A 24,504-nucleotide genomic window follows, 5' to 3' on the forward strand; every position below is an offset into this window, starting at 1 on the left:
GAGCCACAGTTTTGGGCGGTTTGTGGGCGTAAAAGTGGGCGTGGCACTCTACTGAAACAAACTTGCGCTGCGTAAGAAGCTCAGGAATCTGCACGCCAAATCTCAATAGCCTAGCTCTCATAGTTTCCAAAATCTCAGCGTTCATCCGGACAGACAGACGGACAGACGGACAGACGGACATGGCTAGATCGACTCGGCTAGTGATCCTGATCAAGAATATATAAACTTTATGGGGTCGGAAACGCTTCCTTCTGCCTGTTACATACTTTCCGACGAATCTAGTATACCCTTTTACTCTACGAGTAACGGGTATAAAAATAATAGTTTTTTGATCATTTTTATGGGAGCTGTACGACAGTTCTATAAGTTGGAACAGACCGGACAACTATTCTGTTCCAACTTATACACTACCTGCAATAGAAATACGACTTCTGGGAAAGTTTCATCCCGATAGCTTAAAAACTGAGAGACTAGTTTGCTAGAAACGGACGGACGGACAGACGGACGTGGCTAGATCGACTCGTTTACTGATGCTGATCAAGAATATATATACTTTATGGGGTCGGAATCGTCTCCTTCACTGCGTTGCAAACTTCCGACTGAAATCATTATATACAAATTAAATGACGTTTGGAAGAAGTATCTTGTGAAGACTTTGGTAACGATCTACTCGAGTTTCAGTGAAGAATATGAAATAATTATCTGCGTGCATAACAACGCTAACTTTCGATCCGTGCTCATATTCCTAAAGGTGTCGCCTTCCGACACTTCCTCAGTGATTCGTCACTACGTGCCGTCTACAGAAATGAAGATGTAATGAATTCCGGGTACGTCATTGTCATAGTTCGTTCTTGTTAAAAGTTAAGATCGATGAATTGGCTTTTTGATCTTATTAATTTAAGCGGAGCCGCCTTCATTGCAAATAGTCGCTATGTAGTTTGGAGAATGTTCGTGCATGCATGCAATCCAATCTTCGCCAATTGAGATAAATTGTTGCCTGCTAGTGTCTTGAAAAACGGAGAGTGTTGTAATTGGAATATGTCTTTCAAGTAGGGAATATGCATGATTGATGCGTGCCGGACTAGAATAATGCATAATGGATGAACCGTGTGGGAATTGCCCCACAGGCAATCTTCTCGGGGGTTCTTAGGGTGTGTAGGAAAGAGTATCCCATTCCGTGATTTTTGAAAGGTCAGGGTCGGGCTGGATTCTACTAGTGCATCGAATTGTGGGAACTTCTGCAGGCTGCTGAAATACGTAGGCCAAGTGTCCAGATAAGACTGTCCCATTATCTAATCATTGCGAATTTTAATGATGCACCCAATGCCTCTGCCACTTTGCACTCGCTCACCAGACGGATAATTACCGGAGACTCACTTGCTAAACACTTGGCAGGTGCCTTTGGAGTAATTAATGTGCCACCATTCACTAAATATTACGCGCGTTTTAACGATATCCGGGTGGGATAGGTTGCTCCGAGTTCCGTATCCGGTCCGAATCGCGCAAAGTCTGGGGAAATACTGAAATGTCTTGACAAAAGAACATGCAAACGCACACAGAGAGGCAAACACAAAAGGCAGAGTGCAATCTTCGTGCTCAATCTTAAATCAAAGTAGCCGGCATTAAAATCAATACCGAGAGAATATTGTTAGGGGAAAGAGTTTGGGAGCTACTTTCTCTTACGGCGAAAACTGCTAAGAGAATTGCTTGCTGATCACGAATATCTTAAAACATTCAGTGCGCAGTTTATCTACAATTTTAAGAATCTTTTTTCTCATTCTTATAAGCTACAAGAAACAATATTTTCATACTTAACAAAGCATAAGTAAATGTTAACCTTTCACTTGGAAATATATAACTATAAAAGAAATTAAATTTTGGTAAAGAATCAAGTACAAAATTACATTACATGCTTTAGTTTAAGCTACACAATGTTAAAATACTCGCTTTTCGAAAATAAAAATGACTTCGGATAGGTAGTATTTTTTCGTGGCTATTAAATTATATGAAGAATTAAAAAGAAATCGATTCTCGTGAAGGTTTAAAGGTGCATAATTACTGTTTGAACCAAAAGTATTGATTCTACAATAACATTAGAAAACCTTACATCAAGACTTCCATCCGCTCATACTTAAATAGTTGATGGTCCTCTAAATGTTTAGGCTTGTTACAAATATTAAAAATTCAGTTTTTATTTTCTCTAAGGTCCATTTCTCATCCTAATGATAAGCTAAAAGGAGGTTTTAAACTAATAAGATCCTACTTTTAGCTTACCATCAAGACGCGAAAACAATGTTCCCAATATCATTGATGAAAAATGCTTATAAATAGACTCCCGCTTAGAATCACTTCTTCAGCTTGGTGAACTTTGAGGAGAACTCGTAGATGCCCACAGAGTTGTTGTTCTTCTGGTCGTACTCCACCCAGTCGTCCTCGGAAAGATCTACCTCCTCGAACTGCTGGCCATTCTCAGCGGATGAGACCCGCCATCCGATGCGGGGCGAGAAATCCACGGGCTCCGCGCCGCTGCACTCGAAGACCACTATGGTCTTGAATCTGCCGGAGTCATCCGCCGTGTAAGGAGCTGTGGAGTGGGATCAGTTAGGAGGTTTGCGGGAGATCTGGAGAAAGCCCACCGTTCGACTTCTCCACGATGTCGATGCTGTTTTCGCGACTGCACATCTTGCACTTCATGAAGAAGTTAAAGCCGGCCGTATTGCGCGAATCCTGCTGCACGCGCTCCGACTCGGTTATGTCGTGCCATTTGTCCGACTGCTCGCCGCAGTTGCTGCACTTCAGTTTCAGGAAGAAGGAGTAGTCCGGATGACAGGTCTCCAGCTTGTCCACGTTCTCCAGCGTGGCGGAAATTTGGAGGCCCACACGCACCATTTCTCGAAAAAGTCAATGTTTATACTTCAGGGATTAGAGGAAATCAGCTGATTGGCAGAGTGGCCAGATAGCAAGGCTTTGCTTTCTGTCCCCGCAGTGGCAACGCCGACAATGAGAGTGGAGATTTTTCTGCACAAAGCGTAAGAAACATAAATAAAAAGTTTCAATAAGTATTAATATGGATCTGAACCTGAAACCTTCCTTGGCTGCCGACGAAATGTTTTCCGAAGGCCCCGGCTACATGGAAATGGACGAGGTAAGTCCCCACAAAGCTTCACCTTGAGGAAAACCCAAAATATAAAGATGCATGACCATCTTGTGTTATTGAAAAAAGTGGTGCCCAAGTGAAAAGTCCTAGATCACCATCATATGGCTAATATTGGCATGACGGTCTTTTTTGAGATTTACACTTATACAGTTTAAAAGGTAGCTAAGTAAACATAATCATCCGATTTCTTGAGCACATGCAAGCACCTACTTAAATGAATTGGAAATCAAGCGGATTGGCCGACTGTATCCCATACCTTTCATAGCAAGCTTTGAAGTTTCTTTCAAAATTTTTCTGTTTCCGTCTGTGGAGTACATTATTTCAAATCCGTATAACTTATCCTACAGATAAAACAAAATAAAGTTGTACAAAATTCACCCATTTTTCTGATATCACAAGGGCATACAAAGGGCAGCATACCGAAGATAATTCTTTTCTGAATTTGAATCCTTTCAGTCCGGCGGAGCTACAGGAATGATGATGGACCATCTGCCCTCGAACGATAAGCACGTCCACTCCGACTTCTACAATGATTTTGACGACCTGTTCGACGATGACAACTGGGCCAAGATGAAATCCGATCCCAAACAGTAGGCTTCACATTGTAATCAGCGGATTGAAAGATATACTTTTTTGTTGTTTTACTTTCACAAACATCTGCGATTTTCGGTGTATAAAAAATTGATTCAACTATTGTTTAATCGCTATATTATATTCATTTGGTTCGTATAACTAACGTAAATTGCCATGTGAAGATAGTGCCGAGGTGGATTGAACTTTGGCGTAGCGTAAAATCAACAAAATGCATAATTTTGTACAGAAAACGAAACTAGTAACTAAATTTACGATATCAAACTGAGTTGCAGGTGGAATGAAGCAAACGTAATTGAGATAAATACAAATGTACACGATAACCTAATGGATCCATTGAGTGTGTTAACCAAGTTGTACGCCCGGGCAAAGCTATCCGTCCAACGGGGTGCCCAGGTAGACCATCGATACCTCGGTGTTGCCGTAGACAGCGGATACTGTGGGATAGAGCTTCTTGTCCGGCAGGCCTAGAAGAGGAAATGCATTGGTTGAGTAAGGTCATCAACTCCACTGGCGGACCGTTTCGCCTCACCTCGGAAGGCCACGCCCAGGAACTCGTAGTTCTTCTCGAACGACAGGGTGTTGTCCTCGCAGTCAAGAATGACGCGTATCCGCTCGCCCACCTGGTACTTGGGCGCGTTGTTCAGCAGCGGGTAGCTGCCCTGCATGTCTCCGTTGTGCAGCAGGTGGTTCTCGACCAGGTTCCAGCCCCAGCTCTGGTCGTCGGAGCCGAGAAGGGCCACATAGCCGTGGCACTGTAGCGCCGCCTCCTTGGTGGATATACCAATGACGGCCACGGTGCCCAGCGGTCCTTCCCAGATCACCTCCCAAGTGTGCCGACCGTGGCGGAACCCGATCTTGCCCCGGGCCGCATCTGTGCTCTGCGCCACGGGATTGCTGTCGGAATAGAAGGATGTGAGGGCATGGCTACGACCGTAAAGGGATTCGAGGTCCTCACCGATGCAGGGTGAACCCGTTGGGCTTGATGTACACATTCCGGGAGCAGTCGTTGGGGCTCCAGGCGTGGAAGTACGCCCGCAGCTTCGTCTTGTACGTGGAGACCGAGGCCAGCAGGTCGGACTTGAGGGCCTCCTTGGGCAGCTTGTTCAGGCAGTGCCAGCGCCACACGTCGCTGTTCTCGTCGTTGAGGAAGTGGTACCAACTCTTGCACACCTGCGAGCAGTGGCTGAGGTCGTCCAGCTCCAGGTACGAGAAGATCACCTCCAGGACATTGTAGTTGCACAGCGCCGCCACCGGGTCGACCATTGTGTGCGGCTGCTCCTGTGCTGGGGACTTGTTAAATAGCTGCTTCGGTTTCCCTGGGCCTGTAGTTTGTCATTTTTCCACACCAACCAACAAAAAAACTCCAGAAATTCGCAATTCGACTCCACAGTGTGGCCGTTCGCGGCCTACCAGTCGAATACCGCTCGGCCGGACGAAGTGGCCACTTTGTTTACATTCGCGACCAGTGTGGGAAAGCGACGGCGGCAGCCAGCTGCTTGCAACACTGCGTAAATTGATGCGTAAATTGGCGCGCACTGTCTGCCATTTCATTCGCACCCGCACACAGCCTGCTTTGCCTTTCCCACATGAAAACGAAAAGCAGCCACTTGGTGGAAATTTTGTGACCATTGTGCTGCGCTTAGAAGTCGTCCGAGCTCGCGAAGCCACATACCGTTCGAAAGCCAAGAGTCCGACGAATCTTTTGCCACCATCCGGTTGAAAATCGAAGCGCCGCAAGTCGCGAAAAAGGCCACCGAAAAAGGGCCGCCGTTGTGAGTGTGTGTGACCAAAGAAAAAAAAATGCCCTGCCGCTGGAGGTGAAAAATGCGCTCGCCATTTTGACTCGGGCGACAGTTTTTGTACAAGTGCGCTCGCCGCCGCCTCCGTCGTCGTCGTCGTCGTCGTGGTCGTGGTCCGCATCCGGACTTGCACACGTGCCCCAGCCCGTGGCTGCAGTGCGTCCGCCCACCCACCGCCGCCCTTCCGATTTTACCCGTGCACACGTTGCGGCTACGGCACGTAGCCCCGTCTCATTTCTGTTTTTGGCGGTCCACCTGGCGAGCGGTAAGCGGTAGCGAAAACAACAACAACTGCTGCTCCGGCTGCTGCTGCCCCACCAACAAAAATGGCGCACTCGACGGGCGGTACGGTGAAGGCCGACGAGGTGAACTTCTTCTTCCGGGACGAGCACGGTAAGTGGGCGGGATCCTGTGGCAGGATTTGGCTGGCAGTGGCGGGGCAGGGGGTGCACTCGCCCCCACACACTCGCACACACGCCCACACCCACACACACTGGCACACTCCACAAAGTTGCATGGGCAGCGTAAAACGCCATCTTTGCTTTTTCGGGTTTCTTTTGCCTACCATATTCATCGTTTGATACGCTTTGGGGGGAGACCAGCGAGACGAACCGAAAAGAGTGCTAGAAATTGGCAAAAAGTAATAATAAAAGACAGAGAGACCCCCGCGAAATAACAACTAAAATCGGTGAGCCACCCAACCCCGCCCCCTTCTGCACGCCCATCGCCCAGTTGGCGCGCTCACTCACACACACACTCGCACACTTGCACGCGCGTTTTCTCCCACTTTTTATCGGGCGGCGAACAGCTGATTATTTCGCCGCTACTGCGAATTCGCTTTGAGGATTTTGCATTAAAAACAGCGGACTAGCGATTGCGGATTTGAGCTACTACACAGGCACATGTAGCTATTAGTGCAAGGGAAAAGAATAGATTCAACTTCAAGCCAAAGTATCTGGACTGCGTGACATTCTGCAAAGCCTCAGCGAGTGCGAAAGAGAGAGAGAGATATCGAGAGAGAGCGGGGTGAGAAAAAAGGCCAAAACAAGAACAACGCTGCCACACCAACACACGTATGCAGCCACGAAGCTGAGGCCCAAAACAGGCGAGCGCAAATAGGTGTAAGCGCTGTACACGTGTGTGCTTGCCCGTAGCCGCGTTTATGCGGATTCGCCGATTGATGATACTAGAAAAATACATCATTGAGAATATGCATACGTTTTACAGTAATAACTTACCGTGAACTAGTAATAACTTACGTGAACTAGTTGTGATCAGTTCTGATATTTTGTTAGTCCCAAGCTAGCCGCAAATTTCAAAAAAAAAGAGTCGTTTTGATAGAATTTTAAAACAATCAAACAAACCTTTTGTGGTTTTAACCTCGTTTGCGGTTAGAAATACTCCTTTGTAGACACTGTTAGAAACCCAAACAAACTTGAAGATATTTAAACTGTCGCGTAAATATTCAATGTAGCAGATTTGCATCTGGAAGTATTTATAGACAAAGGGTTCGATTAAAAAAAAAAGTATTATCTTTGATCTGATATATTTTATTATTCTTATATCAAGTGCTTATATTGTTGACATTTTTGTCAAGAAGCCATCGCAAGAACTCCATTTCATACACGCATAAACGCAGTTTATCAGCGTTGGCTGCCCGCTCGAGTTGGCGACAAACCCGGTTGGTGATTAACTACATAGATGACTGGTGGGGTCGAACTATGGAGTCGCCCTCGCAATTTAAGGGAACTTCCTAGACCTTGAGATATTAGTCCCGCCGAATTTAAGACCTCGAGAGTCACCATCTGGTTGGACAGTTCGGTATTTGTCCGTGTTCAACGATGTTTAAGCCCCCCGTGAGTCTGAGTCATTTGCAGGTGTTTGTGAGAGAGCTCGTGGGTATTTATAGCGTTCGACCCTTTGCTGTTTTTGTTTTGGGCTATCTCTATTATTTTTTGGCCACTTGCTTTGTTATGATTATGCAAATATCGAGAGAGCGACAGGTGAATAATTACTACATCGAACGAAGACTATGTAAAACTTGAAATGTTTAGAAAAGCCGGTTACACATCTAGATATGAAACCAGGGCTCCCATACGAGTTGCCAATATTGGGTTGGTTCTTAGTCGGTGGGTTGTCTTGTGGGTTTCTGTAGTGAAGCTACCTTTCTTTAAAAGGTTCATATTTATACTTAAGTTTTGGGTATCTGATAGTATTGGAATAAAGTTCGAAGTTTTGACATATAAAATATTACATAAAATAAATATTCCTTGAGACCGCTAGATTCTAGCTAGACGGATTCTCAGATATTCATATTTATGTTGGTTTATCTGATAGTTGAGTAACTTGGGTATAAAGTTAGAGATTTTGATGTATAAAATTGTAAATCAAATAAATATTTTTTTAATCACTAGTTAGGAAGACTGACGGATTCTTTTATGTTCATATTTAAATTAGTTTAATAAGTATCTGATAGACAATTTACTTGGGTATAAAATTAAAAACTTAAATACGGAAAATACTATTGTAAATCAAGTAAATATTTTTTGAAATCACTAGATAAATACATCGACGGATTCTCAGATTCTTGTTGTGCAACGTTTACTTGCAATGCTCAATACCATAAAGTTTATTAGAAACACTGCACATATTCGAAAAAGATCGTCATGTCATCATCGATTCGGATTAATCCAACGGATAGGCTTCCGCTCTGTGGCAAACAATCGTGCCAAGTCACGAACTTTCAAATCGAACCATCTCTATTTGGCTAAGGTTCACCTTCGGTCACGTGCTGCCCATCTCTAATGTCCAGGCGATCTGGTTTCGGGTTGTTTGTGCGCTTCTTCATCTTTATCCTTGTCACACCGTTGTTAACACACGCACACCACCATCGCACGAGTGTGGGTACCGGTGTGCGTGTGTGTATGCACCCCAATCTTACTGTGCCGCTTGCCCTTTGTTGTTGCATTCGACTCCAGTGCGCTTCATTCGCTCCATTCTCTTCACTGGGCCTAATTCGCCGCGAGGCGAAAACAACGCATCGTTGATAGTACCACACACACTCGTGGCCCTCACTCACTAACACCCTCACACCCGTGTGTATCTGTGAAAATACATGCAGTTGCGTTATCAAAGAAGGCAATTCAGTCGCGTGTTATGTGTATATCCGAAACTAAGGAACATCCGCATCTCCGTATTTCCCATCCCGCAGGACAAATAGCCAAGATGCTGAAGCCGGCGCAAACCAAGTCCGAAGTGGAGGGCGGAAAGCCCGTGGCCGTGGTCTACGCCACCGGCTCATCGGCGCGCAACAGCGGAAATGCCAGCGGCATTGGCAACGTGGGACGCATGGGCGCATTTAGTCAGATGGTGAGTTTGAAACGGTGCCTTAAATCCAGGAGAGCTAAAGGTCAATCGGTTAACCAACAGGGTTCCAGCAATCAGGGGCAGTTCATTCGGCTGCAGGACAACGGGCTGTCCATTCCAAAAACAGAAGGTAGGACTCACGGACCATGAATGTCCTCCTCCTCCTCCACCTCCATCAGTAAATACATGTATCCCTCCTCCTAGCAGGTACTACCTACACCACCGTTTCGGCGCAGAAAACAACAGGCGCAAGCAGTGGTCTTTACGACTTGCCAGTGAAGGGGGAGCGCTACGTGAAGTTTACGCCAAATCCCTTGAAAATGAAATCAAAACTGTAAGTAGCCACCCGAACGTAGCCCAAGGAGATCCTAACGCCTTGATCCTGCCCACAGCCATGCCATTCAGAGCAACTCCTTGCACTCAATGTCCGCCTCCTCATCGTCCGTACAAAGGAAACGCAAGCCGGACAAGGCCGGCAAGGGGTTGCGCCACTTCTCGATGAAGGTCTGCGAGAAGGTGGAGGAGAAGGGCAAGACCACCTACAACGAGGTGGCCGACGACCTGGTCAGCGAGGAGATGAAGAACAATGCGTACGACAACAACTGTGATCAAAAGAATATCCGACGTCGTGTCTACGATGCGCTCAACGTGCTGATGGCAATCAATGTTATCTCCAAGGACAAGAAGGAGATCCGCTGGATAGGGCTGCCCGCCAATTCGGCCGAGGTGGGACTGGCATTCACCTGAGCACATCTGAAATACTAATGGTATAATTCTACCCTTGCCCCCTTTTCGCAGCAATTTCTCGCCCTGGAGGAGGAAAACAGTCTGCGCCGCGAGCGCATCAAGCAGAAATACGAAATGCTCCGCGAAATGATCATGCAGCATGTGGCGTTCAAGGGATTGGTCGAGCGGAACAAGCGGAACGAGAGCCAGGGCGTGGTGCCCTCCCCCAATGCCTCGATCCAGCTGCCGTTCATCATCGTGAACACGCACAAGTCCACCAAAATCAACTGCAGTGTGACCAACGACAAGTGAGCCCACTTCCAGCCATTTATTAGACATGGTTCCTAACCTCCGTCTTCCGTTACAGGTCCGAATACATATTCAAGTTCGACAAGACCTTCGAAATGCACGATGACATTGAGGTGCTCAAGCGAATGGGGTTCCTTTTGGGTGAGTGGGCTTAATAAGGCAAAGCTTTAATCGGAAGTGTAACACATATGTTGTCAATCTCAGGACTGGATAAGGGCGAGTGCACGCCGGAGAACATTGAACGAGTCAAGGCCTGGGTGCCGCCGAACCTCGGCAAATACGTGGAAGGTATGTCATTCCGCTTCCCTCCAACTCTCCTCTTAAAATGTCAAATTTCCTACAGCCTACGGAACCGGCAAGACTGGCGAAACCATGTACGAATCGGACGACGATGATAACGAGTTCAACGGGTACCTGGAGTCAGCCAACGAGTCCCAGAGCTTTGCACAACACTCGGCACAACACACCACCGATGGCGAGTTTAAGCTGGAGATGGATGATGACGAGCTCGAAGAGGAAATTGATTGAGCTGACGGTGCCGCCGACATTGCGCCAGCCATGGCCGATGCGGACGCGGATGCGGATGGAGGAGCAGATGCTGATGCGGAGGATACATTTAGTTTTACGTTTATCAACGCTTTGTTAGGTTTGCCACGCCCCCCTGGTTAGGCGGGAACCCCCTCCACTCCACTCCACTTCACTTCACACCCAATCCGACCCACCACCCACACACACAATTGGTTTTGTTTACTTCGTAATGAGACTATTAAATTATACATCTCGCAGCGACGAGGAAGAAGATTCGGTAGTTCATGTATGTACGTGCAGTTCGCATACACAGTTTGTACTTGTATCATTGAAGATTTATGTTTAAGCTCAAACGTTTTTAAAATAATTTGTCTAGTTAAGCACAACGCGTATTTTAATTCAAACCACATTTCACATATGGCAATCCCGCAAAACCACAGGCCCAAGCTAATGTTCACTCTCTTCTTAGTTGTTATGAGTCTCCCTTCTCCCCAATTGCCTTTTCATGTTTGGGTAGGCATAAGTGAAAGCGATAATGTTATGGGTAATTGTCTCTAAATAATATAATATACCAAAATTGTACACATAACAGCAATGAAATGCAATTATTTTTAGAATGCCACGAGCAGTTTGAACTGCAGACAAGAACGAACATATGAGATATGTTTAATTTGCTTACGCCCTTCGACAAAACGATTGTTTTAATTTCTCAAAGCCCACATTTTATGTTGACAACGGAGAGCAGATAATTGCGACATAATCAACCTACCTAATTAGTAATAACAATTAAAACAAGATATACATTTTCAGAATTTGTATTTATATTATTGAACCCTCTTCAAGTGAATACAAAAGCATACAAATACAAATTAGTAGAAAGTCAAGTATAAGGCGTTAACAATTAAGTGTCGAGCATGTAGTTGTGTAATAAATCGAAATAATTAATTGCGCGGATGCAAAGGAAATTACAAACAAGTGAGACGAAATCGAACCGAGTGACAAGTTAATAAAGAAGAAATTTTCATATTGTACAATATGATAAACCGAAAATCGCACCGCATTCCCCTCATTTTACTCGCACACCTTTCCGAGAGCGATTAACCTGTAAGCCCCTCTGCAACTTGAGCATTGAGAAAACATCCAACACATTTCCCGATTCCAAGCCACGACATTTGGTTAATGTTTACTTTCATTGGGATCGCTGAGTAATTAACATTTACAACTAAATGGAAATATACAAAAGGCGGAAGCTAACCTAAAATACAAGGACGTACATATACAGAAGCTGAACCAAACTAAAATTAAAACTAATTTCCGGTGGAGTTGTTCTGCTCAGGCAAAGCCCTCGCCCAGGACAGCTTCCATCGTTGAGGGCGGACCCAGCGGCACCTGCTGCCGGGCGGCCAGATTGAAGTCGTAGTTCATCTGCTGCTCCAACGGCGGAGACGCAAAGGCTGCCGCGGACAAATCCATCAGTTCGGGCTGTGGCTGGACGGGCTTCATGTGGTCCTGGATCTCCTGACGCATTTGCTGAGGCGATTTCACATAGCTTATTGGAATGATGCCAGAGGTCTGACCGTTTGTGGTGGCCAGGGCCCAACCGGTGTTGAGCAGGTTGAGGGTCTGCTGGATGTCGCGGGGGGCCACATGGAGCGTTTGGCCGGCGCGTAGCGAAAGCTCGCTCTGGCTGCGTCCCACGAAGTCGTAAACGGCCTGGGTCTGAATCGGTGCCGTCCACTTGGCTGGATTACGGGCTGGGCGGGATGAAAACAGGCATTATTCGCGGTCTTATCTTAACAGGCCTTATCGGCCAGATTATGGCACATGGACGGAGCAAAGTGCTCTCGATTAGATAAACGGGGCTGTGCAATGTGCAAGGCTTACCTTCTTCCTGGGCGGTGTTCGTCACGGTGCCCAGCAGCTTCATGATCAAGTAGGGAGCTGTGAAGATGAAGCTGATGAAGGCCAGGACCGGCCAGGGTGAGCTGCCCTTTCGTGGTGCTTGAGGTGTTCCTCCCGCCTGGGGATTGTTGTCGCTTAGGGCCTCGGCAAAGGCCTTTTTAAAGGCCACTGACGAAGGATCCAGATTCGATAGTCGCAGCCAGAAGAGGATTCTTCAATGAGATATATTTTAACATATGGCATTTCCCACTCCTGCATCACACTTACTTTCTGTAAATCCAGTTCAGACCTCGGAAGATTGCGAAAGTAGTCCAGAACTGGGCAAACACACTGCGCAGCCGTCCAAAGTTCGCCGCCACGCCGAGAATGGCCCGAAAAGAGCTGGTCAGCGCGAAGAACGTTGAGTCCAGCATGGAGGCAATGTTGCCGATGGCCGACACCAGGGATTCGATGCTCTGGAAGGCCGGTCGCGAGCTGGCCTCGGCCATCTGAATGAATCGCTGCTCCGGATCATTGGCGCCCAAGGCTCCGAATCTGTTGTAACCCCCGCCAAAGCCTCCGCCGTAGCCGCCTCCGTATCCGTAGCCGCTTCCAAATCCACCCATTCCCCCGTATCCGAAGGCTCCACTGTTGAAGCCGCCGAATCCGCCGAGACCGTAGTTGTTTCCTCCGTATCCACCGCCGAATCCTCCGAGCTGTTGTGTCTGCTGGAACGGTGACTGCGGCAGAGGAGGGGGCTGCGGCGGACCGGGCAGCGCCCTAACGTTTCCGTACGGAGTGCGCAGCACTGCCTCCGCCGGATGTCCTCCGCTGGACACGCCCCCTCCTAAGCTGCTCGAGGGCGGCAGCAGGGGGGCCTCGTTGATCACCGCACTGCGCAGGTTGTTGTTGTCGACCATGGCGACGGGTTCCGACTGACTCAACTCCGGACAAAAGGAAAATTGCTGTGAACTTTACCCTCCGCAGGGCAGTTGCTTTCGCACTTTCAGCTGCGGCACTCGATTGCCGACTTTGGCCGTCGAATGGGCGGGCGGTAGGTGGCCGCTTCGTGAGGGTTCGCTTGTTGTTATTGCCCCGAACTCCAGCGGAAGCTTATCAAAGAATTCTGGCGAGGTTTGTTTAATAATTAATCAATTTTTAGCAGTTGTACCGTTTTATCTGTTTCCAGCTAGATTCAGCGGGATATGGCTAGAAATGGACAACTAGGGATGGGACTTTAACAAGGTTGCCAGATGAGGTTCCCATTTTCCCGCTGGAAGTAATGATGGGGCCTTGATTAAACATCTATAAACATTAAAATTAATATAAAATTCAAAAACTTTAGCTCATCACAAACCACTTGACTGTCTATTTTTTTTTTTCAAATTAAAATCTTTAGCTTAATTTCTAAACATTCCGCAGACTACGGAATATCCTAACTGAAATAAAAGATAAAACTTTTTAAAGCCCTGCCGGGCACTACCAACTCAAAAATGAACAACAGCTGCTGAACCAGTTCGCCACAATATGAGTTTTGATGCTGATTGTGATGAGTTTATTCAAAACAAACTATTCCGGACCAGGGGGAAATGTGGTAAGCCAGCCACCAACAGGTGTGCTCTGGAGACCAAATGTTAATCCTACATAATCCACAGCAATATATGCGCGCCAATCCGATGTCTACGTCGCTGTGAAGCAAAAGTCCACTTTCCGAGCCACTGCATCCACTTTGGCCATGGCGGAGAGCAACAACAATGTGATAAGCATGCGGCATGACATTTGGTTCCACATATCGATGCACATTGACCCGGAGGACGTGCAGACCTTCGCCCTGATATGCAAACAAACCGCCCGACTGGTGGCTTCGCGGGCCTTCTGGCGCAATCTCTACCGGCGGCACTGCACCGGAGCCACCTCCGGTTGGAATCTGGATCTGCCCGCCCAGCTGCAGCTGGAGCAGATCCGCAACTGTGATACCCGAGCCCTCAGAGCCCTCGTCATTGAGGCTCTTTTCCACTGCCACCGTCCGCTGAAGGTTCGCCTGGAGCTGGGCTACAACCTGGACTGGCTGGTGCAGCGCATCTTCGTGTCCTGCTGGCAGACGCAGTATCAGTGCCTGTGGATCATGTGCTACAAGTTCTGGAACAGACAGCCGCAAGTGCAGCACGAGTCGGAGATGGATAGCAGCGAAGTGGTGAATGATTGGGAATCCCTGGCAGAGGATGATGCGGGGCAATTAGTGCCCACACTGGGCAATCCCAACGAAGGGGTGGTTCTTCTTATCGTGCTGTGCCGCCACTTTGTGCCCACTCCCAATCAGTTGTCCTACAGCCAGCAGCAGGCACGCTACCGACTACGGGCCACCCGGGAACTGCTATGCACGGACATGCGAGCCAAGAACCTGGAGCTGGACTTCTCTGAAGACGGGTGCCAAAACGTATCTGTAACCGTTAAGTATGCTCGCATCGAAAAGTACAAGGTATTGCCCTGGTGGCATCCAGACTTCCAGAGATTCGTGAAATAAAACCCCCACCCCGACTTGATGCAACGATAACAACCTGCAATAGGTCACTAGCTTCTACTTCTTATCTACATTATTGTAGTGTTCGCATCTTATCTTAAGTTGTACCGCCCAAACAAGTGTTCAACATCGTAAACAATTGTCTAGCATTGATCGTTTTATTCAAACGGACTCTGGAATTACAAGCTTCTGGAGGGAAAAAATCACATATGCATACCGTACAAGTAAAACAATCAGGTGCATCGTCGTTGTAAAAAGCGATTTTGTTTAGGGACTACAACTGGAAGAAGACTGTTCATATATACACACACTTTTATCTTAAACATAACATTGGGTGCCACGAATACAAAACATGCAGGTGGTCGTAGTAAATTCCGTTTCTCGGTGTTCGGTGTCTTGTGATTAGAATTAGTGGAAGCTTTTCCGGGGATTATCCTACACTTTGCCCAGAAGGTCGTGGCCATAGGGCTTCTTGCGGTAACCCTTGAAGGCGAACAGTTTAAATGCCAAAACCATCATCACAATGCAGAAGGCGTACAGCAGCATGCCCATCCGCATGTCCATGTCGGTGAATACGCTGGAGATCTGTCGCTTCTGCCGCATCTTATCCGGCGTGGGATGCAGCAGCTCCTCGCGCTGCAAGCCGAAGCGGCTCACGAACTGCGGATTGTGTATGTTCTTGAGGAAGCCCAGCACGGCGTCCTTGTTCCACTCGATCTCCAAGTTCTCCGACTTGGTGCCGGGCGCCCGGTAACATTCGCTGCAGCTGTCCGGCGAAGGGAACTGCTTCTTTGGGAACTCTGGGTCCTCGGTTTCGTCGCCGGCGAGCCGCTGGTTCACCTCGTTGTGAGCCGCCCACAGCCAGAGAACCGCCTCCTCCTTGTTCGGCACGCTCCAGATTTTTCGCCTCGATGCCATTGCCTGTGAATTGTACACAACATCAATTACTCAATGCGTTCAAGTAACAAAAAACAACTGTTGGCACAGCTGCAGATCAAAAGCCTAGTAAACGACGGTGGTACCTCACGTTGGGAACCCCAAAGTCAATGGAAAAGGTTGATAAATGTAAATCTACCCGCCTTGATCACTGGGCTTTTGGAAAATCATTTGTATGAACTGATCAATGCTTAGCTGGCAACAAATCGTTTGTAATAATGGACGGAACCGTTCAATTGTACTCCCTAAGCAAGCTCTTTATCACATACAAATGGTCTGTTATTAAACTTTACCTTATTGGGGTTTTTAAATATCACTTTTCAATTTTAGTAGTCAAGAATGCAAATCCTAGCTAAATTAACTGGTCAGTTGAAGGTAATCAGTAACGTCCCTCAAAGTATAGTAAACTTCAGCTAGTGGATGTAGTGACAGTAATTTATTTGAAACCAATACTCCCTTGTAATCTACGAACACGACTTACAAATAATAAGCCTTCAGAGAAAGTAGTCGTATGACTCACGGATTATAAATAACAAATAAAATCTCGCTTTAGAGCTGGCTGAGAAAAACTGACATTCATAAACAAAGTGACTATATATCGTGGCTACTCGATTAGTGCTCGGGTTATACAAGCCGAGTACGTGTAGCAATCAATCAATACAAGGTAAGCACCAAAGAACACAATAGATTTGCTGGTCTGAAGACTGCATTTTTTAATTAACGCAGCATTTAAATAAATACAAGTCTGGCTGTTTTATTGGTCTAAATTTGACGTTAAATTAGTTTTCTGGTGAAAAAATCGAATTTCATGCATGGAAAATTCCGGCAGTCAGCACTCAGGTCTTTTGTTTGGTAATCAACTATCCTCCCCTCATAACTATCCCCTTCCTAATCAGCAGTATTGTGGTCATTGGCACGTAGCTCTCCGCCCGCTGACTCACCTGAAAGTGCTCAGAGCACTCTGTGCAGCCGAAAAAGTTCTTGATGTAGCCGTGCATAGCCTGCAGGACCTCCAACGGATCCTGGGACTCGTCGTTGCTGGCCGCCTGAACGGTCATGAAGTGGAACAGGGTCCACAAGGAGCAGCTGAAGCCGCGCAGGCGTGGACTGGAACCAGTGCATCCCACAAAATGGGTGGAGGAGAAGACGGGAGACAGTTGACTCTCCAAACGCTTCAGCTCCTCCTCGAACTGGCTGCCCGTCAGTTGATCATTGAACTGCACCACATAGTCCTTCAGCTTGGTCACCAGCTGATGGCCATTGGCGCCCAGCGGGTTGTAGCGCTGCAGCACGGCCAGGAATCGCTGGAGGGCGAGCAGTTTCTCGCCGCTGATCTCGCTCACCTTGGGCACCTCGTTGTGCAGGATTGTGCGAATGGCCTGCTCGAGATCCGCCTGGTATACGAAGTGCTTGTTTCGGTGCACTTCCTCGATTATTTCCTTCTGCCCAGTTGCCTTGGTCGCCGGCTTGGACAGCTTCTGATGTGGCCTTACGGGTCTGGGGGTAACATTCTTTTTGCCCAGCACTTCCTGCAGTTTTTTGGCGTAGGATTCACCGTTGGCAAATTCCGGGGCGTACGCCGTAATCTCGCCCTTTCGATCCACCAGGCTAAGGGGCAGGTTGGCAGGATCAATCTTAAACTTGGCGGACACCGCAGGATCTATGACGCGGCGTACCTCCACCGCAGGCCATTGGGTCATGAACAGAGCCACCTCGACGCCCAGAGTGGTGTTCTCCGGTTCATGGACCACTGCCACGTACTGCCTGTCCCTGCTGAGGCCTTCAAACAAACTGGTGGCGGAATCGTTCTCCGTGAGGTAGCGCAAATTCGGCCAGTAGGAGTTGTTGTGGCTGCTGGTCAGGTTCTCCGCGGCCACCATTCCCGCCAGCAGCTCACGGATCTCGGTCACATCCTGCGTCATCAGGTTCTGCCCATAGTGCTTGGCACCAGGCTGGAAGCCGGGGCCCAAGTAGCGCAGCGTGGGATAGCCCATCACCTCGTAGTCGCGGCAGACGCCATTGTTCTCCTCGGCGGCGCAATCGATGGCCGCCACGATGAGGACCTCCGACCAGGGCAGCAGGTGCTCCGCCACCGTCTTGTAGGTGGGTGCGAACCTGCGGCAATGTCCGCAGTATGTGTTGTAGAACTCGACGAGAGCCCCGCGATTTTGGTCCAGCACGGTGGCATTGAAGTTGTCCACCGTCAGGCGCACCACCTTGTCCCCGTCGTCGTAGAGTCCCAGTGAGGGGTCCTCGGGAGCGGATTGCTGCTTGAGCAGCGCCTCGTAGCGCGGAAGGGGAACGCCCGCGGCTGCGAAGGCCACCAGAAGGGTGACTACGGCTACAATCGCCGGCTGCACCACCGACATTTTACGGATTTTCCGAATTTGCGGGAGCGGCTATGATTCGTACGGAATGCGATGTGGAACGCGACTGGTGCGATAAGATTCTCAACTTCAGCGAAGCATTTGGAATGTTTTACGGTCGCAAACGGTTTGATTAACTGCTGCGCTCCCTCTGGAGATGTGCGCGTGACTGGTTGCTCACGCACGCACGTGTGCCGATAGAAACGAGATAAAAAAATGTGGTATAACTTAACATTTACATTTCTCTTTTTTAAAGTTATAAAAACCAGATGAATCGAGAAATGTTTTAACAATTTCACCCAGGAAATTTACTTAGCTATTATCGAGTTACGGAAAACTAACCATGCACTTACACATCTCTAAGTCTCAAAGAAATTTGTAGCGGCGAACTAGACTTACTGGAACCAGTAACAACTAAAGAACTTTCTGAACCAATAAAATGTTATTGTTAAGGGTGTAGTTAAAACACTGTTAAAACACTGTTAATAAATGTTGGATTTTTAGGAAGAGACTGTGTATGACAAAGAAGAAAGATATAATACAATTTAAATTATTTTTACTGTTTTTTGACAATAAGGTTATTTTTAAACATACTAAACAATCACACAAAAACACCTCTAAAGAGGTAAGTGGTCGTGACGATCGCACCTTCATCACACAGATGTTTTGATATACAATTTTGTGACGAAAACTGATTGTACAACCGACTAAATAAATAATCTTTCTAATTTCTAAAACACACTTTCACATTAAGATTTTTAAGGTCTTGGTATGCAATCTTCTTAGTTTTTGCGATACCTTTCGATTGGTGCTTCATTCGTTACTATCAGACCATCACAGCCGATTTTTAATTCTGCGACTATGTACAGTAGTCGCCTTTACACATTCTCCTGGTGCGCTTCGTCACTACGTGAACTACCGTCCACAGTGATAGACTTATCAGCTATTTATTAAATATGGCATTTGACATTTAAAGTCGCTACAGTAGTTCCAGAAAATAGATTTAAATCAAAATTCTTTTAAGAAAATTAAATGAATCAGAAAATTCTAAGCAATAATAAATAAAACCAAAAATGTTTGCTAATATAAATTTGCAATCAAATATTTCTAAACAGCCCACAATCAAAAATGGTAATTTAAACATACGAGTTTGTACACATTTAGTCTTATTTAACGTTGAAACAGTGGCGGATACACAATTTGGTTGTAAGGAGGATATGAAAAAAATTTGTTGAAAAGAAATAACATTTTTTTAATAAAATACATTTTACATGTATTTTTCAACCCAACAGGGGCATCTATCTTCCATATCCCCCGTGGATCCGCGCACGTCTTGAAGTATAAGCATTTTAATGATTTTAAGAAAAAATTATTCATATGGAAAAATAACTTTTAGCAACATTGTTATTATAGAGAAACTAAACGACTTTGTACTGGAAAATTCATTTATAAAAAATACATTTCTTAAATTTTCAATCATATATTTCCAACCAGCCCACAAACAAAACTTAGTAATGGGTTCGCGACATTTATTCTTATTTAGCATTGAAACTTAAGCGCTTTAATGATATGAAAAAATTATGATTCATACGGATAGAATTTTTATGTAATTATTCGTAAGTCCTAAAAATAATATAATACTAAAAAGTTGTTGATAAACACAACTGTATTTATACCCGTTACTCGTAGAGTAAAAGGGTATACTAGATTCGTCGGAAAGTATGTAACAGGCAGAAGGAAGCGTTTCCGACCCCATAAAGTATATATATTCTTGATCAGTATCACAATTTTGTGACGAAAACTGATTGTACAACCGACTAAATAAATAATCTTTCTAATTTCTAAAACACACTTTCACATTAAGATTTTTAAGGTCTTGGTATGCAATCTTCTTAGTTTTTGCGATACCTTTCGATTGGTGCTTCATTCGTTACTATCAGACCATCACAGCCGTTTTTTAATTCTGCGACTATGTACAGTAGTCGCCTTTACACATTCTCCTGGTGCGCTTCGTCACTACGTGAACTACCGTCCACAGTGATAGACTTATCAGCTATTTATTAAATATGGCATTTGACATTTAAAGTCGCTACAGTAGTTCCAGAAAATAGATTTAAATCAAAATTCTTTTAAGAAAATTAAATGAATCAGAAAATTCTAAGCAATAATAAATAAAACCAAAAATGTTTGCTAATATAAATTTGCAATCAAATATTTCTAAACAGCCCACAATCAAAAATGGTAATTTAAACATACGAGTTTGTACACATTTAGTCTTATTTAACGTTGAAACAGTGGCGGATACACAATTTGGTTGTAAGGAGGTATTAAAAAAAAATTTGTTGAAAATAAATAACATTTTTTTAATAAAATACATTTTACATGTATTTTTCAACCCAACAGGGGCATCTATCTTCCATATCCCCCGTGGATCCGCGCATGCCTTGAAGTATAAGCATTTTAATGATTTTAAGAAAAAATTATTCATATGGAAAAATAACTTTTAGCAACATTGTTATTATAGAGAAACTAAACGACTTTGTACTGGAAAATTCATTTATAAAAAATACATTTCTTAAATTTTCAATCATATATTTCCAACCAGCCCACAAACAAAAACAAGGAAGAACGCTATAGTCGAGTACCTCGACTATCAGATACCCGTTACTCAGCTAAAGGGACCAAAGGAAAATGGAGATATGCAAGCAGCAAATGCGCCACCTACCGGCGGTAGACAGATTTAAGCGTTGTGGGCATTAGAGTGGGCGTGGCAAAGTTTTTTTTAAATCAATCGATAGGTATTGACGAGACCAATACATTTAAGTTAAAATTTTTTATCTAGCACGAAAATTGTGGGCGCCACAGGCTTGGGCGGTTTGTGGGCGTTAGAGTGGGCGTGGCAAACTTTTTTTTAAATCAATCGATAGGTATTGACGAGACCAATACATTTCAGTTTAAATTTGTTATCTACCATGAAAATTGTGGGCGCCACAGACTTGGGCGGTTTGTGGGCGTTGGAGTGGGCGTGGCATATTCGCGTAATAAACTTGCGCTGCGCTCAAGCCTACGGAATCTAAATCTGAAATCTCGTTTCTCTATCTTTGATATTTTCCGAGATATCCGCGTTCATATTTACGATTTTTTGAAGTTTGTGGGCGGTTTGTGGGCGTTAAAGTGGGCGTGGCAAACTTTTTTTTAGGTCAGTCGGTAGGTATTGATGAGAACAATACATTTCAGTTAAAATTTTTGTTCTAGCATCAAAACTGTAGGAGCCACAGTTTTGGGCGGTTTGTGGGCGTTAGAGTGGGCGTGGCACTCTTTTGAAACAAACTTGCGCTGCGCAGGAATCTCAGGAATCTGCATGCCTAATCCCAGTATTGTAGCTCTTATAGTTTCCAAGATCTCAGCGTTCATACGGACAGACGGACAGACGGACAGACGGACAGACGGACAGACGGACAGACGGACAGACGGACAGACGGACAGACGGACAGACGGACATGGCTAGATCGACTCGGCTAGTGATCCTGATCAAGAATATATATACTTTATGGGGTCGGAAACGCTTCCTTCTGCCTGTTACATACTTTCCGACGAATCTAGTATACCCTTTTACTCTACGAGTAACGGGTATAATTAGTAATGGGTTCGCGACATTTATTCTTATTTAGCATTGAAACTTAAGCGCTTTAATGATATGAAAAAATTATGATTCATACGGATAGAATTTTTATGTAATTATTCGTAAGTCCTAAAAATAATATAATACTAAAAAGTTGTTGATAAACAAAACTGTATTTATACCCGTTACTCGTAGAGTAAAAGGGTATACTAGATTCGTCGGAAAGTATGTAACAGGCAGAAGGAAGCGTTTCCGACCCCATAAAGTATATATATTCTTGATCAGTATCACAAGCCGAGTCGATCTAGCCATGTCCGTCTGTCCGGATGAACGCTGAGATCTTGGAAACTATAAGAGCTACGCTATTGAGATTTGGCGTGCAGATTCCTGAGCTTCTTACGCAGCGCAAGTTTGTTTCAGTAGAGTGCCACGCCCACTCTAACGCCCACAAACCGTCCAAAATTGTGGCTCCTACAGTTTTGATGCTAGAACAAAAATTTGAAATGAAATGTATTGTTCTTATCAATACCTACCGATTGACCTAAAAAAAGTTTGCCACGCCCACTTTAACGCCCATAAACCGCCCACAAACTTCTTAAAATCGTAAATATGAACGCGGATATCTCGGAAAATATCAGAGATAGAGAAACGGGATTTCAGACTTAGATTCCGTAGGCTTGAGCGCAGCGCAAGTTTGTTATGCCACGCCCACTCGAACGCCCGCAAACCGCGGGCGTTCGGATGAAAGCTGAAATCTCGGAAACTATAGGAGCTAGGCTATTGAGATTTGGCGTGCAGACTCCTTACGCAGCGCAAGTTTGTTTCAGCAGAGTGATACGCCCACTCTAACGCCCACAAACCGCCCAATCCTGTGGCGCCCACAATTTTCATGCTAGATAAAAAATTGTAACTGAAATGTATTGGTCTCGTCAATACCCATCGATTGATCCAAAAATTGCCACGCCCTCTCTAACGCCCACAACGCTTAATTCTGTCTACCACCGGTAGGTGGTGCATTTCAATCCCGCGTTGCTTCTTCCATATCTCCATTTTCCTTTGGTCCCTTTAGCTGAGTAACGGGTATCTGATAGTCGAGGTACTCGACTATAGCGTTCTTCCTTGTTTTATTATTTGATTCCTAGCATCAGTAGGCCTTGAGCTCGCTAAAGATATATTACTAATCTTTATAAAAATGCTATTTATAGTATACATTTTATATAGATGTAGAGTTCTTTTCGGAATGAAATCATCCTACATTGGAAATCATCCTACATTTTGAATTTGAAGACTCCGTTACATTTCACCTTTTTAAAATACATTACTGGTTCCTTTTCTTAACAGTCTCTACAGATTAACATTTCGGCCGTCCTAACAGTTTTACCGTTAGCAGAACTGCCGAAAGGCGCTTAGCAACACTATCTCAGCTGGGGGCGTAGAAATAACGGGAGCAAAATGATTTTGCGCTCGTGGGATCGGGTTAAGCCCCGATCTATGTCGGACTTCGCATGTTTCCTCCTGGTGGCGATCTTCGTGCCCGTGACGTACGTCTTCCAGGTGACCATTGTGATGCCGGAGCTGTTTGCCATGGGCGGCGTTTGGTACACTATACTCTGGGTGGCCAGCCTGTTCCTCATCTTCAACATCACCTCCAACATGCTGGCCTGCATGCTGGTGGATACGAGCATTCGAAGTGGGTAAATAGCAGACATACCGTGATTCCTGACTGAGATTGTCTTTATAGAGGAGCTCCTGAAGCCACCGGTGGATCCCGGGCAGTTGGCGCGTTGGCACATTTGCCACGATTGCCAGACGCTGGTTCCTCCTCGCTCCTGGCACTGCGAGGTGTGCAATGTGTGCGTGCTGAAGCGGGATCACCACTGTCGGTTCACCTGCTGCTGCGTCGGACACCACAACTACAGGTACTTCTTCTACTACCTGGTCTACATGATCATCGGATCTTTGGCGGCCGCAATCTTTGAGAGCATCTACCTGTGGTACCTCCATCCAGACATCTACTGGCGCTGGTCCACACTGTTCACCATCTTTGGGCCCGTCGTTAGCCTTTTGCTGTACCCCAGCTGGGAGACCTTCTATGTGGTCATCTACGACCTCACCCTGCTGGGATTTGCCATATCCTCGCTGCTGCTGGTCTTCCACTGGTCCATAATCAAGAGCGGTTCGGTGACGAGGGAGCGCGGCACCAGAAAGTACGATCGCGGCTTGCGAGGCAACCTTGAAATGGTGCTCGGCAAGCGGATGCATCTCACCTGGCTGTCGCCTTTTCTACGCAGCGATCTGCCTCACGATGGGGTCAACTGGGAACCCACAGCCGCCTTCTCTCCGAAGGAGGATTAGTTCACACATGTGCCCTTACCATTTTTGGCACCAACATCGGATTAATATGGAATAAGTGGCGTTTACTTATATTTATTTTATATCAAGATACTAATCACTTAAATTGTATGGTTACTTTAAATTTTAAAGTTTAAAACCTTCTAGTCGATACCTGTACCTCAATATGTATATGATTTTACTTCTGTAGTATTTAAATTTCCTGTTCATTCTTTAACTCAATACTAACCATTCACTTGTATTAATATGAAGAATATGACCAAGGGGAATTAGCTTGTAGTCACATTTTAACAACATACAATTTACATATATATAACAAGTACAAAAGCATTTCATTGACATAAAGC

General features: G+C 45.7%; 8 protein-coding genes across 9 annotated transcripts; 4 read left to right on the plus strand and 4 right to left on the minus strand.

Moving 5' to 3' along the window:
- Positions 1-2,167: 2,167 nt before the first annotated feature.
- LOC119549814 (UPF0587 protein CG4646) lies at positions 2,168-2,936 on the minus strand. The gene is made up of 2 exons (XM_037858092.1): positions 2,637-2,936; positions 2,168-2,584 (listed from the first exon to the last, which is right to left on the minus strand). The coding sequence occupies exons 1-2, from the start codon at positions 2,887-2,889 to the stop codon at positions 2,346-2,348; spliced, it is 492 nt and encodes a 163-aa protein (XP_037714020.1). The 5' UTR covers positions 2,890-2,936; the 3' UTR covers positions 2,168-2,345.
- A 52-nt stretch (positions 2,937-2,988) lies between these two features.
- On the plus strand, positions 2,989-3,886 carry LOC119549815 (COP9 signalosome complex subunit 9 homolog). Its single transcript, XM_037858093.1, has 2 exons — positions 2,989-3,145; positions 3,614-3,886. The coding sequence occupies exons 1-2, from the start codon at positions 3,068-3,070 to the stop codon at positions 3,749-3,751; spliced, it is 216 nt and encodes a 71-aa protein (XP_037714021.1). The 5' UTR covers positions 2,989-3,067; the 3' UTR covers positions 3,752-3,886.
- Positions 3,849-5,195, minus strand: LOC119549811 (F-box/SPRY domain-containing protein 1). The gene is made up of 3 exons (XM_037858083.1): positions 4,707-5,195; positions 4,281-4,645; positions 3,849-4,215 (listed from the first exon to the last, which is right to left on the minus strand). Exons 1-3 carry the CDS (start codon positions 5,012-5,014, stop codon positions 4,121-4,123), a joined length of 768 nt encoding a protein of 255 aa, XP_037714011.1. The 5' UTR covers positions 5,015-5,195; the 3' UTR covers positions 3,849-4,120.
- A 95-nt stretch (positions 5,196-5,290) lies between these two features.
- On the plus strand, positions 5,291-11,515 carry LOC119549808 (transcription factor Dp). Of its 2 annotated transcripts, none has more exons than XM_037858079.1 (9): positions 5,291-5,943; positions 8,762-8,919; positions 8,980-9,046; positions 9,121-9,250; positions 9,309-9,642; positions 9,715-9,950; positions 10,010-10,092; positions 10,156-10,239; positions 10,295-11,515. In XM_037858079.1, exons 1-9 carry the CDS (start codon positions 5,877-5,879, stop codon positions 10,477-10,479), a joined length of 1,344 nt encoding a protein of 447 aa, XP_037714007.1. In that variant the 5' UTR covers positions 5,291-5,876; the 3' UTR covers positions 10,480-11,515. The 2 variants fall into 2 exon arrangements, with proteins under 2 accessions (XP_037714007.1, XP_037714008.1); XM_037858080.1 differs by having other exon boundaries at positions 5,292-5,943; positions 9,124-9,250.
- Positions 11,516-11,650: 135 nt separating this feature from the next.
- LOC119549809 (probable peroxisomal membrane protein PEX13) lies at positions 11,651-13,564 on the minus strand. The gene is made up of 3 exons (XM_037858081.1): positions 12,649-13,564; positions 12,364-12,593; positions 11,651-12,233 (listed from the first exon to the last, which is right to left on the minus strand). The coding sequence occupies exons 1-3, from the start codon at positions 13,278-13,280 to the stop codon at positions 11,812-11,814; spliced, it is 1,284 nt and encodes a 427-aa protein (XP_037714009.1). The 5' UTR covers positions 13,281-13,564; the 3' UTR covers positions 11,651-11,811.
- A 273-nt stretch (positions 13,565-13,837) lies between these two features.
- LOC119549810 (transmembrane protein 183) lies at positions 13,838-16,387 on the plus strand. The gene is made up of 2 exons (XM_037858082.1): positions 13,838-13,954; positions 14,016-16,387. Exons 1-2 carry the CDS (start codon positions 13,888-13,890, stop codon positions 14,882-14,884), a joined length of 936 nt encoding a protein of 311 aa, XP_037714010.1. The 5' UTR covers positions 13,838-13,887; the 3' UTR covers positions 14,885-16,387.
- LOC119549806 (sulfhydryl oxidase 1) lies at positions 15,026-18,324 on the minus strand. Its single transcript, XM_037858074.1, has 2 exons — positions 16,759-18,324; positions 15,026-15,802 (listed from the first exon to the last, which is right to left on the minus strand). Exons 1-2 carry the CDS (start codon positions 18,184-18,186, stop codon positions 15,317-15,319), a joined length of 1,914 nt encoding a protein of 637 aa, XP_037714002.1. The 5' UTR covers positions 18,187-18,324; the 3' UTR covers positions 15,026-15,316.
- A 4,789-nt stretch (positions 18,325-23,113) lies between these two features.
- LOC119549331 (probable palmitoyltransferase ZDHHC24) lies at positions 23,114-24,427 on the plus strand. Its single transcript, XM_037857311.1, has 2 exons — positions 23,114-23,495; positions 23,547-24,427. The coding sequence occupies exons 1-2, from the start codon at positions 23,258-23,260 to the stop codon at positions 24,158-24,160; spliced, it is 852 nt and encodes a 283-aa protein (XP_037713239.1). The 5' UTR covers positions 23,114-23,257; the 3' UTR covers positions 24,161-24,427.
- The last annotated feature ends 77 nt before the right edge of the window (positions 24,428-24,504 follow it).

Source organism: Drosophila subpulchrella, chromosome 2R (assembly GCF_014743375.2).
Source record: "Drosophila subpulchrella strain 33 F10 #4 breed RU33 chromosome 2R, RU_Dsub_v1.1 Primary Assembly, whole genome shotgun sequence".
In the NCBI taxonomy this organism is placed as follows: Eukaryota; Metazoa; Arthropoda; class Insecta; order Diptera; family Drosophilidae; genus Drosophila; species Drosophila subpulchrella.

Excerpts from the sequence above, each read along its gene's own strand:
- LOC119549814 (XM_037858092.1), bottom strand. The coding sequence starts at position 2,889 with ATGGTGCGTGTGGGCCTCCAAATTTCCGCCACGCTGGAGAACGTGGAC. Across the intron at positions 2,585-2,636 it reads CATCGTGGAGAAGTCGAACG|CTCCTTACACGGCGGATGAC; the intron begins GTGGGCTTTCTC and ends CCCACTCCACAG.
- LOC119549815 (XM_037858093.1), top strand. The coding sequence starts at position 3,068 with ATGGATCTGAACCTGAAACCTTCCTTGGCTGCCGACGAAATGTTTTCC. Across the intron at positions 3,146-3,613 it reads GCTACATGGAAATGGACGAG|TCCGGCGGAGCTACAGGAAT; the intron begins GTAAGTCCCCAC and ends GAATCCTTTCAG.
- LOC119549811 (XM_037858083.1), bottom strand. The coding sequence starts at position 5,014 with ATGGTCGACCCGGTGGCGGCGCTGTGCAACTACAATGTCCTGGAGGTG. Across the intron at positions 4,646-4,706 it reads AACGGGTTCACCCTGCATCG|CAATCCCGTGGCGCAGAGCA; the intron begins GTGAGGACCTCG and ends CTATTCCGACAG. Across the intron at positions 4,216-4,280 it reads CCTGGGCGTGGCCTTCCGAG|GCCTGCCGGACAAGAAGCTC; the intron begins GTGAGGCGAAAC and ends TTCCTCTTCTAG.
- LOC119549808 (XM_037858079.1), top strand. The coding sequence starts at position 5,877 with ATGGCGCACTCGACGGGCGGTACGGTGAAGGCCGACGAGGTGAACTTC. Across the intron at positions 9,643-9,714 it reads TGCCCGCCAATTCGGCCGAG|CAATTTCTCGCCCTGGAGGA; the intron begins GTGGGACTGGCA and ends CCCTTTTCGCAG. Across the intron at positions 10,240-10,294 it reads CCTCGGCAAATACGTGGAAG|CCTACGGAACCGGCAAGACT; the intron begins GTATGTCATTCC and ends AATTTCCTACAG.
- LOC119549809 (XM_037858081.1), bottom strand. The coding sequence starts at position 13,280 with ATGGTCGACAACAACAACCTGCGCAGTGCGGTGATCAACGAGGCCCCC. Across the intron at positions 12,594-12,648 it reads CTGAACTGGATTTACAGAAA|AATCCTCTTCTGGCTGCGAC; the intron begins GTAAGTGTGATG and ends ATCTCATTGAAG. Across the intron at positions 12,234-12,363 it reads GAACACCGCCCAGGAAGAAG|CCCGTAATCCAGCCAAGTGG; the intron begins GTAAGCCTTGCA and ends CATCCCGCCCAG.
- LOC119549810 (XM_037858082.1), top strand. The coding sequence starts at position 13,888 with ATGAGTTTTGATGCTGATTGTGATGAGTTTATTCAAAACAAACTATTC. Across the intron at positions 13,955-14,015 it reads CCGGACCAGGGGGAAATGTG|CAATATATGCGCGCCAATCC; the intron begins GTAAGCCAGCCA and ends CATAATCCACAG.
- LOC119549806 (XM_037858074.1), bottom strand. The coding sequence starts at position 18,186 with ATGTCGGTGGTGCAGCCGGCGATTGTAGCCGTAGTCACCCTTCTGGTG. Across the intron at positions 15,803-16,758 it reads AGTGCTCTGAGCACTTTCAG|GCAATGGCATCGAGGCGAAA; the intron begins GTGAGTCAGCGG and ends TACAATTCACAG.
- LOC119549331 (XM_037857311.1), top strand. The coding sequence starts at position 23,258 with ATGATTTTGCGCTCGTGGGATCGGGTTAAGCCCCGATCTATGTCGGAC. Across the intron at positions 23,496-23,546 it reads GGTGGATACGAGCATTCGAA|AGGAGCTCCTGAAGCCACCG; the intron begins GTGGGTAAATAG and ends TTGTCTTTATAG.